Source organism: Schistocerca nitens, chromosome 5 (assembly GCF_023898315.1).
Source record: "Schistocerca nitens isolate TAMUIC-IGC-003100 chromosome 5, iqSchNite1.1, whole genome shotgun sequence".
Lineage (NCBI taxonomy): Eukaryota > Metazoa > Arthropoda > Insecta > Orthoptera > Acrididae > Schistocerca > Schistocerca nitens.
This window is the reverse complement of record NC_064618.1, coordinates 232,416,793-232,429,828: the sequence shown is the minus strand read 5'-3', so window position 1 is coordinate 232,429,828 and position 13,036 is coordinate 232,416,793. Positions and strand designations below refer to the sequence as shown.

Sequence of the window (13,036 nt, the reverse complement as noted above, 5' to 3'; positions counted from 1 at the left end):
ATCACAACTAAGGATATCCATGTGCATATTGCATCAAAAACAAGCATGGATTGATAGTGAAATTTTCAAAAACTGATTCCATACATATTTTGTACAAGTTCAGTGATTTCTAGAAGAGAAAGGGTTGCCACACAACTTTGGTCTATTGCTTCATAACAACCCTTCACAAACTGATGAGAGGATTCTTGTATGTGATGGTGGTCTAATTGTAACTAAGTTTTTACCCCCCAATGTAACTGCTGTTATACAGCCAATGGAACAAGATATAATTGCGTCACTAAAACAGCAGTACCATGCTGGTCTATGGAGAATGCTAGTTCATGAGAATGATTTGATAGTGTTTTCGGAGAAGTTAACAATTCCAGACACCATACAGGGCATTTATGATGCCTGGTAGGTCAAGAAACATACAGTGCTTCTATCATGGAGAAAAATTCTTCCAGATATAAAAGAAACAGCATTTCAAAGTTTTAGTGATGAACTAATTATGAGTGCACAAACAATAAATTTGGCAACAGGTTTACATGGTTTTGAAGATGTCAATGAAGAAAACTTAAATGGGTGGCTGATGATCCAACGCATGTGAACCTGGCTTGCAGTGCATGAATGACACCGATATTGTGACTGCTACTTCACAACAAAACACAGAAGGGGACAGTGAAAGTGAAAGCAGCAAAGAAGACAGTGACCTTGTCAGTAATTTTTGATACAATTCTAGATTACAGGGGCCAGAGTGGGATTCAGTCAACTTCTCTCAGAAGCAAACCAACATCACAGACTATTTTAAGAAATAAACGGGCTTACAGTTCCTATGAACAGAACATGGATAAACTTTCAGACAAAGAATACACGTTTGAAAATATCTCGATTATTCAGTTTTTTTTGGTTTTCATGCATCTTCTCCCACACATCATCCCAAATAATCAGAAATATACTGTATATTGGACAGGCACAGTAAGTAAAAGTTCATAAATGCTGTCCTATCTGGGGTTTTTATTTTAATGACCAGCACTGTAAATTAACGACTTGATAGACAATATCAATAGAAACCACACATGGCTGCAGATGATGCAGTTATCTATAATTAAACACTACCTGAAAAAAAGCTGCACAAACACTGCCTTAAATATTCAGAAACCTAAGATTGTGAAGTTCAGAAAACACAAAAACATAGAATCCTTTGACAATATCAGTGAGTCTCATTTGAAATTAGTCAGTTCATACAAATATTTGGACAACACAGTTTGTGGAGACATGAAATGTAATGATCACAGAGGATCAGTCATAGATCAACCAAGCGACAGACTTTGGATTATAAGTAGGATACTGGGAACATGCAGTCAGTCTACAAAGGAGACTGCTCACAATACCCATGTATAATGCCTCTTAGAATTTTTCTGGTGTATGTAGGAACCATACTAAATAAGACTAGCACAGGATAAAAAAAAGGACAATGTGAATTGGTACAGGTTTCTCTGTAATTACAGATTGTCACAGAAATTCTGAAAAACATAGCCTGACAAAAACCTGAAGACAGACATCAACTAATCTGCAAAAGCCACTTAGCATTTGCCCCATGCTACACATGTGAATCGAACAGAAAAAACAATACAGTGAAACCTCTTTATAACGTTCCTCCATATAATGTTTTCCTCTATATTACATCCATTTTTTTCGGTCCCGACTAAAAGCCCATATAAACAATGTTAAATTTTCCTCTTTACTGAGTTTCCTTTATATTACAATTTCCTCCATGTAATGCTCATATTTTTGGAACCCTGGTCAATTATTTACCTCTTTATAACGTTTAAGTGACTGGATGTAGACACATAGTTTTTCATTCTGTGGATTCACAATTTGCACCGGCTCAGAAAGCCCACGCTCAGTGTATTTCATATGTCAGTGGCAGAACCCGGTCACATGAAATGTGACGCACATTCTGTTTGCGACCTTTTTGGTGCCATTTCAGTCAATGCTTTGCATTCATAGCATGTTGTGTGAGCTGAGCAGCAAACAGTTTGTGTGTCCAGTGAGAGTGTGTCTTCGATATAACGTGGAAGAACATTTCTCTGAAAGAGAAGTTTTCTGTTATTAAAAAAGTGGAGGCATCTCCTGGTGTGAGTCACGTGGAGCTAGCGAAGCAATTTGAACTGGTCCCGTCAACACTCAACACTACTATGAAAACAAATCGTCGATAATGGAAGGGTTTGAGAATTGTGGAAATTCGAAACGTATGCATGTGAAACCATCGACTTACAATGAAATGGAGGAAGTTTTATTAACTTGGTTTCAGCAAGCATGCGCTGCAAACATTCCTATAAACTTAACTATTCTGAAGGAGAAGGTGCTTCAAATATCACTGCAGTTAGGAATAGAAAATTTTAAGGCGTCCAATGGATGGATTAATAAATTTTGACAGCATCATGGTGTTGTATACAAAGCGGAATGTGGAGAAAGTAAAAGTGTGGACAAACCAACTGTAACTCAGTGGATGCAGACTCTCCCTAATCTGATACATGGCTACAAACTGCGTGACATTTATAACACTGACGAAACCGGCATGTTTTTCAATTTAATGCTGGATAAGACATTTACTTTTCGTGGGGAAAATTGCCATGGCGGTAAGAAGAGCAAGAAACGTCTTACCATTTTGTTGTGTACATATGCCGATGACAGTGAAAAACTGAAATCTTTGGTTATTGGGAAGCCAAAAACTCCGAGATGCTTCAAAAACATTTCCACGTTTCTGTGCAAATATACAAACAATGCCAAGGCATGGATGACGAGTGATATATTTTTACATTTTCTCAGAGAATTTGATGCCAAAATGGGGAGTGCTGCAAGAAAAGTGCTGCAAGAAAAGTGCTGCTGTTTGTGGATAGATGTGCGGCACATCCACCAGACGTATCCTTTCTGAGAAATGTGAAAGTAATTTTCCTGCCACCCAACCGCACCAGCCACCTGCAACCTTTGGACTTGGGAATATTACACACCGTTAAGGTTAAATATAGGACAACCCTTGCAAAAAAAAAAAAAAAAAAAAAAAAAAAAAAAAAAAAAAAAAAAAAAAAAAAGGCCTTGAATTTGATGGACCGAAGAAAACCGGGAAGCCAGCTGAGCTCACAACTGAAGCTGAATATTTTACAGGCAATGAATTTAATTATGTACTCGTGGAGGGAAGTCAGTGCTGAAACTATTAGAAACTGTTTCACAAAAGCGGATTCTGTGAGAATGAGATGGCAGCTCCTGTGGAAGATGTTGCAAGTGATTTGCAAGAGTTTCAGGAGTTAATAGGCAGTGATTCTGTCACTTTTGAGGACTTTGTGGCTGTGGATGACAACGTGGCAACCACAGGAGTACAAAGTATTGAGGAGCTGACTGCAGAGAGAAGTTTGGAGAATAATAGTGGTAGTGAAAGTGACAGTGACAAGGTAGTTGACCCTGCGCCCTCATATCCTAAGGCAGCTGAAGCCTTTGAAACATTCAGGAGATATATGATGGCCCATAGACTTGAGGACAGAACGAGCAATAAATGATTGCCGTACAGTCAAGGAGAAATAGAAAACAAACATGCTTGCTTGAATCTTTTAAAAAATCATAGGTATGTGATTTTCAGATTGCATAGGTTCCTAGAGTTTTGTTCAAATTTAAGTTTCATTTCATAATTTAATTATTAAAGTAATTTTTTTGTAACTAATTCTTTTTTAATCTGTACTACTTACTGTGTTTTTATGTAATATGTGCAGTATATCATAAACAAAACTTGGCTCATATTCTATAAGTGGGTCAACTGAAGAATGGGATACCACCTGTCAGCTTTGGACAATGGTGTCATATATTCAGAATCTGTTATAAGTTTTTACAGTACACACTTATCCATTTACTTTCACCCATCCACCTACTGGGCCCCATGTTTTAATTACAAAAAACTAATCATTTGATACATTGATCATTTGCAGTGAATATCATATTACGGTATTGTGAAAATTTAAAATGTAATCTATGGTTCCATTTGTCAAAGCTGATTAGTGGTATCCCTATCTTCAGTAATGCCCTATAATCGTTATTTGGAAGCCTTCCTCTTTATAGTGTTTTCCTCTATACAGTGTTCAGAATTTGTGGTCCCTTGAAAAACGTTGTATAGAGGTTTCACTGTATATGGTATAATGTGAAGTATCCTCCTCCAAACATTTCACAGTGGCTTGCAAAGTACGGGTGTAGGTGTAGAGGTAGATGTAGATTTAACTTCGTTTTTGCAGACAACCTTTACCACAGTCATAATCACATAAATGTACAAATATTGATTTATAATGTAGAATACATATTTCTTTTCATTAAGAATGTGTTATGGGTTCCTGATATGATCAAGTAAAACATGTTTGGGTAATTAAGAAAAACCACAATTATTTTAAGTTTCCATGGATGGCTATTTACTCAGTAGTTTTCACATAAATAACTCATACCAAGGTTTATAAGAAAATTTTGGACACACACACACACACACACACACACACACACACACACACTGTTGCAGAGCCATCTAACTGCAATATATTTAAATAAAAAGAAATGAGTATGGTCCACTAGACAAGCTACCACTGTGAAGCTATCATCTCAATAAATAAATTAAGACATCTTAAGAATGTTAATTCCTCAACTGCTACTATAAATATTTCATATTTATTCTATCAACAATTACTTAAATTTTAAAATGAACCATTCATATGAAAGCTGAGGTAGAAACAAAAACAATGTGTGTGTGTGCGTGTGCGTGTGTGTGGGTGGGTGTGTGTGTGTCTTTCTGATACAAGGGGCTTGAACATAGGCACAGCAATAACACTTTACCATACGATGGAATGTCCAATTATTGATTATGGAAGTGGTTGTTATGGTTCTGCAACTAACAGTTACACCAACAGAATTAACAGATGCCAATACAAAGCAATGAGAGTTAGTTTGGAAGCAATTCATCCCCCCCCCCCCACCCTCACCCCTAACAATGATGCCGTCTTGGCTGAAGCACATGAACAGCCTCCAGTCCGGCTTCGCCAGCGGTATCTCTCTGCCAACTTTCTTCTTCCAAGGAATCAACATGAATCCAACAATCTCAGATCACCTAAAATCTCACTAAGCAGTGCTTAACTGGACACTTCTGGATCATTACAACTCTTCCTGGTCCACTTATATTTAGATAATACATATTCCACGGAAGATCAGCAGAGCACCTAGACTAAATAGTTTTAGCATTCCATCTGCAGTGAAATTGTTGATGGTGAATGCAAAAACTAGCATTGCTTTTCACCAACAGGCTCACATTAACAATACAACTTTGGCACATTTTTTAAGGCAGTGTACCTACACCAACTACTCCAAAATCAGTGACTCTCTCAGAAGCGCATGCTACAAGCATGTTTGCAGAAGTCTAGGCTACTCAAAATACCTGCAGTGGCAAGCATCATGACCACAGAACTTGTTGTGAAACTGTGATCAGTTTGTTTCTGCTCACAGATGATGCCCTCTCTGTCTTTCCTAATCAGTGACTCTTTATCTCCTTTAAGATAACTCGACTGAATAGTCAGTTGTCTACAAAATTATCAGAGTGTTGGAATTGTTTATTTTGTTAATTTTACTTGGGTGAACTCGCACTGTGGAATCACTGGCAGTGAAGCTGTTGACTGCTTAGCCAAAGAAGCTACTGTCCAGGAGCTTACCACCTGGACTGCAATCCCAAGTATAGAATACCGAGATGTCCTACACAGACATACAGTATAGGGGGAGGAAACAACAAGACACAAAGACAAGAAGTTCATAACAATTCGCCCAACATTCCTTATCCTACGAAATCTCATAGAAATTCTATGCTTAGGCAATTCGCCTCTGTAACAGCCAGATTTAAATTTGACCAAAGATGTTTCCATAAGCATCTTTACAGGCTGCACATTGTAAGGACACCTTTCTGCCCTTGTGAATAAGAAGAGGATGCAGATAACTTTTTCTCTGGGCGCCGCAGACTACATGGAAGTACTACAATCCTTTTACAAGTACTTGTGAAGTTTGATCTTCCACAGCCAACCTGTGTGATGGCTCTGTTATCAACACAGGATCATAGACTTTTCCATGCAATTTACAGATTCACTGTTGTTGCACGTATCCACTTCCAAGAGCAAAATATGACTGAAAATGGACTGTACAAAAGTGCACTGATTTTACAATGAAAATATGTACTGGTCTATCTGTAGCTATGTGTGTGTGCATGCAAACAAACAAATACTCTCTAACACTAATTTTCTATCGATATCTGCATATTTTATGTAAGTATGAACTGGCTTTATGTACATCAATGCACAATCATTCTTTTTAAGACAACACAGTCTTTGTGTCAACCATGTTTACATATTTCATATGCATAATAAGGCACGAGTCTCTGGCATTTATTTGAAAGAATGTAGCACTTCTTTTAATAAATACTACCAAATTCATGTCATCTGACACTTCTGGTGGACAGACAGTGAAAATTAAGTATGCAGGTGACATAAATTCGACAGGAATTATTACATGAAGACCTACATACTTTCACATAAATGACAAAGATTCCTGTTTTATTAGGCATATGGACTACATAAGCACAGTTGACATGAATATAGTGTCCGCTTAAAAGGAATAATTATGCACTATCGCTTAAGAATGGTGTAACAGATCAAAATGATGATTACAAATATAATGGCTTAGTAATATTCCACATGAAAAATGTTGCCATTTCCAAAATATCACAGCTCAGTGGACATAAGTAAACAGAAAATAATTTGTTGGTATTGTTTTACAGGTTAACACTTCTAATCTTCTATCCACAACATGTTTCACATGTGAATGCCGTTCGAGTGATCACTATTAGCTACCTGACTGACAACCATTTGCAATAGAAAATCTGCAACAAATGTAACAAAATAGGTTGTCAATACCGATATTTACTGCCATCTGTGTGCATTTAACACTGAAAGTGCTAAAATACAATTTCCTGCTAGCTCTTTCAAGATTCCATGAAAATTTTCTGTGGATTAACATTTCTTTCAGATGCATAAAATGTATTAATTGAAACTCATATCCCTTAAAATAAAAAGCGATGCACAATAATGATCGGCCAGTTCACAATTAATCATTTACGGTCCAAAACTCACAATGACGTACTATAAAGATATGTGTGCTCCCCCCTGCCTCCCCCCCCCCCCCCCCCCACACACACACACACACTTCATTAAACATTTTTACGCACTGTCTTTGTTGGAATCTCTAAGGAAAACTAAGTAACATAACAGTAGTAATTTGTGATTTAATCTGTCAGTATATTAATTATTGCTGGCTTTTCATATCAATGCAAGCATCATGCCTTACCTAACAGTAGGAAGATCTCGTACACTTGATGTAATATCCTGTGCTTCCACAGTATACTTTTCAACGCACTGCAAAACATCCCATAGCTCTTTCTTTGGTCCAAGGAGGCCCTGTGGAATTTATCACTGATAGAAACTGAGAGTCAAAATGAAGTTTTAAACAGATTTTTCTATTCTAAGAGAAAATAAATCAGTAACTTAACTTCCAATACTTTGTGATAAACTGTGTCTGTCTGTCAGAGTAGAACACTAATTAGACATGCTCTTTCAACTGACTCCTGCAGGCACAACACACATACTGAGAAACATTCAATGATTTAACCTACTCTTCTTCATATGTTTCAGTCTCACTCAAAATATCTTCATAACCAAGACAATTATGTAAGCAGATCTCAGGCCTTTCACTTGAATTATAAAAAGATCTTGATCCAAGAATCACACTCATACTGCAGACTTTGGGAAAAACTATTACAACCAAAGGAAAGACTCAAAACATGCAGAAAAATTTCAAATTAAAGAGATTTTATTCAGTTCTAGAAGTGCAATTGATCTCAACATTAACGGTTTGCAGGATGTGAAGGAAATCTTACAATCCCTTAGAACTGTAAGTGACAAAATACAAATACTATCTTCAAGTTTTAGTCTTTCACACAGGAGAGAAGAAAAATAGCATCCTGACACGGTCATACAGTTAGTACTCTTACGTCTCTGTAGGAAAATGATGACACAGGCCTATATATTTCTTTTTATGAATAAAGAGACTTCTACTCTTCGATCCAACTGCTTCAGGAAATCACAGACCAAAAGACACACTTTTGAAACAATGTTCCGCTAATGACACCAATAATACTGTTTGTGGCAGAGATGGAACTTTAAAACTCAAATCTCAATAACAAACCATTGTAAATCTCTAACTTACTTTACTTTACTCTTTCGTGTCCGGAAACTACAATTTGTTTGCCCAATATTGGGCAATGTCCAATGCTTCTTCTTTAGCCAGCCATAGATCGTCGAGGGTGCATCTGTGCGGGCAGGCTGGGCATTGTAGGAGATGTTCCATGTCCTGTCGAGTGCCGCAGTCACATTTGTCATCATTTTCGTCCAACAAACCCCATTTGATCAGATTAGATTTCGCAGGAGCCACCCCAGTTCTGATGCGGTTAAGCATTCTCCAGGTTTTCCAATCACCAGAAACGCCGCTTGGTGGGTCCTCTCTTAGTGGATAGTAGATGGGGGGCTCATCTAAGGCGCAACTTAGGAAACGGCGTCTGGATTTGAGTCCGCTGGGGCCACACTCTAGGCCAAATATTGAGTGACGAGCATCAAAGGTTTGTTTTAGCTTCTTGGTATGTTCATGGGCTTTCCTACGTGAGTCAGGGTTTGTGAAACCTGCGGCCCTGTAAAGATTTTCTATGGGGGTAGGTTTCATGCAGCCTGTCACTATCCTGCATGTTTCAGTCAAGCTAATATCTACCTTTTTTGCGTGGCCGGATCTGCACCATACCGGGCAGGCATATTCTGCAGTTGAGAAGCACAAAGCTTGGGCTGAAGTTCTGACCACGGTAGGTGTGGCACCCCATTTGCTGTTGGACAGCTTTCTTATTAGGGAATTTCGTGCTTCTACTTTTTTGCGTGTTTTTTCGCAGTGATATTTGTATGTCAATGTTCTGTCCAGCACGACGCCAAGGTAGGTGGGAGTATCTGTGTGTTCTAGTAATGTCCCATCCCAGGTAACATTGAGCCTGTACTTTGCCTGCCTCGAGTTCGGATGGAATGCACTCACTTGAGTTTTGGAGGGATTGGGTTTTAGAGAATTCTTTTTGTAGTAGGTTGACATTATAGAAAGGGCGGTTTCTAGTTTCTCCTCGATGGCTTCAAACCTGTTGCCTTGAACTGTTATTGCCAGGTCATCTGCATATACAAAAGTTTTGGTTTTGTCTGGAGTTGGTTGGTCATTTGTATATATGTTGAATAGGATTGGCGCCAACACGCTGCCTTGGGCGAGCCCATTTTTCTGATTCCGCCATCGACTCTTTTTCCCCCTCAAGCATTACGAAGAACTGTCTATTTTGGAGCAGGGATTCGATTATCTTGACTAGGTGGTAGTCTTTCAGGGTCTCGTAGATTTTATGCAGTAATGTCCAGTGATGTACTGTATCATAGGCGGAACTTAGGTCGACTAGTGCCAGCCCGGTCATTAGTTTATTCTCAAACCCATCCTTGATATGTTCCGTCAATGCTAGAATTTGACTGGTACAGGACTTTCCAGGTCTAAAACCTGCTTGGTGTGGAATTAGCTTTGAGTCAACGATCTTCTCTATTCTGTTGAGGATCAATCTTTCATAGAGCTTAAACAGATGGCAGAGAAGGGTTATGGGTCGATAACTCTTCGGAGACTCTGGGTCCTACCTGGGTTTAAGGAGAGCCACCACTTTTGACTTCCTCCACAGTTTCGGGATTTGAAAGGTTTCACGGCACACGTTAAAAAGTCCAAGTATCCAGTCCCTGGCGCCAAGGCCGAAGTTTTTAATCTGTTCCACGCAAATATCATCAAACCCAGTGGCTTTCCTATTCTTCATGGTATTTATGCCATTGTTCAACTCTCTCATGCTAAATGGTTTCTGGAAGTTGGTGTTTTCCGTTGGCAGTAGGCGTGTGATTTTGGTTTTCTGACGTTTGGAGTTGAACTTGCCGTTTAGAAGGAGTTGGTTGGCCACCTGGTTTGGAGTTACGTTGGCCGGGGCCTTGCTTAGCCTTGGGTCACCATCCAGTTTCTTAATCAGGTTCAGGCTATTTTGCTACTGTGGGACATATCCATTCTTTCTAGGGTTGCTATCCACTTCTTCTCGCGTGCCTCGCTGAGGGCTGACATTAAAGCTGTGCCACAGGTGATGGTTTCGTCGCTGAATGGGTCTTCTGCGAACAATACTTGATACTTCTCCAGGATGTCCTTTGAGGCATTTGAGAGCCCTGGGATATAGTGTTGTCTGCAACCCCTAGGAGTATATTGTCTAGATACCTTTCGCAAAGTCTCAACAAAGGTAAGGTAATTATTTGGTGTTGGGGTCAGACTGGCTAATTCCTCATCCAGCGCTTGGGAATATTCTGACCACATAGCCTTCTCTAACAAAACAATGATGCAGATACACTGTGTCTACATTGTCTGGGTAGCACATGCACAATACGATTTATAACACTTTCAAGAAAGTCATAGTATTTTTGACATAGTTGAACAGTTGCCCGTTTAATGTTATGTGCCCAAAATAAAATCCTCCCATAAGTAAATAATCACAGAAAAAACTGCCTTATTGTCATCAACAATAAATTTTCATTTACAAATTTTGTTATTATTTCACATTGATAAATGTACTGACAGCATTTAATGTGCAAAAGTTAATTTTTGTTGATGACAATCAAGCAGTTTTCCCTTAATTTCTGTGAAAACTAATAAACATAAAAAACACAGTGTTGATTAAATAAACCATTAAAGTTTTCACATTTTTTCATTTTTCACAAATGTACTCATTAACAACTATATCTGTTGAGCAATGTTGATATAATGGATTTTGTAAATCACTAAAATTTAGAATTTCTTGACCACCAATATACTGTAAGTAACAATACAATTATATTTCGGAGCAGTACTACAACAAACAAAAATGCGGTGCCTTATAAATTTTCTAGGTAGTTTGTGGCATTTGTCAGTTATAATTTATCTTGGCACGCATTATAATGGGTAAATTTTGGGAAGCTTTTAAACACAATTTACACTAATTCACCGAGACTTTGTTGTACAGTTCTGAGTTATCATTATCTAGTGATTGTATGAACATATACTCATTTTGAATGAGCAGAAGTTGGTTTTTGAGTTGGAGGCTCACATAGTCTAAAATGAATCCTTTTTTTCATTGAATACCAAATATACTGATACATGGTGACTGTTCCATAGGGCTAGATGAGTGGAGCTGTTAGTCCATGATATGACCCTGGCTTTGAAAATACAATATAGTAATGTTAGATTATTTATGATATTTCAACAAGGAGCAAAATTGTGACAATAATGGAAGAGTTTTAGAAAAACCAGTGAGAGGTCAGATGATGCAAATATTTTAATAAAGTTGGAGACAGAGAGAGTATAAAAAGGGTGGAGGGGGGGGAGGGGGGAGGCATTAATGGCCAAGGGAGTAGATCATTCAAGAAAGACAACAGAGCATAAACTGAAAGAATGGATGCTTAAAACAGGATCTGGACTCACAGCTTAACTAGAAGACAGGCTAAAACAGCTATAAGTCAGGGAAAATAACTATATTAAAACAGAGAAACAGTGGATTCATGAGGAGTGGTTAGATCTGGGATCTGGATAAAGAAAATTCTAGAAATGAGGGGGGGGGGGGGGGTGTTGACTGGGACTTGGACAAAATGTTTGTGAAGGATCAGAAAGTGATCTGATGTGTTACTCATCATTTGACTTCTTGTTATTTTATTTTTGAAGGGGGAAAATTTAACTGAAAGCAACTTTTGAACATTAAATGTCGTCAGCACACTTACCAATGTGAAATAATGAAAAAAATACATAAATTAAAGTTTATTGTTGATGTCAATCAAGCAGTTTTCCCATATTTTCTGTCATTATTAATCCAAAAATTCAATGTTGATTAAATTAACTCTCAATGTTTTCTTATATTATTTTTAATGTTCCAGAAACCTGTTTATTATCAAATACACTTGTTGAATGATGTTGATTTAATGGTTTTCTCAATTAACAAAATTTGGAAGTTCTTCGGCAGCAATTTACTGTAACAATGTATTGTATTAATGAAATTTTTAAAGTGGATTTTCTTGCATCTTTGTGTCATCATTATCTAGCAATGTATCAATATATGTTCATTTTGTATTAGTAAAAGCTGGTTTTTCCAGTTGGAGCATCAAACAGTTCAATTGCATCCTTTTATCACTGAATACTAAGTATTAAATTACAAGATGACTGGCAGTTAATTTGATATCTATATAATTTAACCTCTAGCTGTTCCCCTTTAACAGGTGAACAATAATCTGATGATTATGAAACCCTAACTCAAGTGTAATGGAGCAGCAAGCAAAACACTATTGGATATTAGAGTAACATTTATTTGGCTGTGATTTTCACATGCTAAGCTTTGAAATATAATACTGCAAGCAAAGTATTGAACCAAAAATAAACACAGAAAGATAGTGTGATGCCACACAGTCAACTACCATCCAGAGATGTTCCACTTAAGAAGTAAAATTCAAAAGGAACTTACACTTCTGTGATGAAAACAGTCAAGTTGTGAAGAATCTAATGATAAATTAGACCAATGTGGCTGCTGCCCTTTTTTTTGTCTGGTTGATATTTATTACAATTTATATTGAACTTTTTTTACAGTAAAATTTTATGGTGCTGACTTTTATTGAAGTTGGTCACTACTTTGTTCCATGTAACCCAGACTACAGCTTCTTATTTGATTTGATTCACCATGACATCTCTTGGTAGTGTGACAAAAACACAGTTTACCAGTATACTTTCTTGATTCTGAGATGTGAAGTCAAGTTATTTACATCATAGTCCATATTTTGCAGCTATTATTGTACAATTTCATTAAACAGAATTTATAAGTTCTCTACCGTGT

At 37.6% G+C, this 13,036-nt stretch overlaps 1 protein-coding gene across 4 annotated transcripts in view; it reads right to left on the bottom strand.

The window, feature by feature from the left end:
- The window catches only part of LOC126259256 (RUN and FYVE domain-containing protein 2), a 164,630-nt gene that overhangs the window by 129,668 nt on the left and 21,926 nt on the right, over window positions 1-13,036 (bottom strand). For all 4 annotated transcript variants that reach the window (XM_049955887.1, XM_049955889.1, XM_049955888.1 and 1 more), the window contains one exon: window positions 7,390-7,499. In XM_049955887.1, coding sequence (XP_049811844.1) covers window positions 7,390-7,499 — 110 coding nt within the window. The remainder of the gene's footprint in view (window positions 1-7,389; window positions 7,500-13,036) is intronic.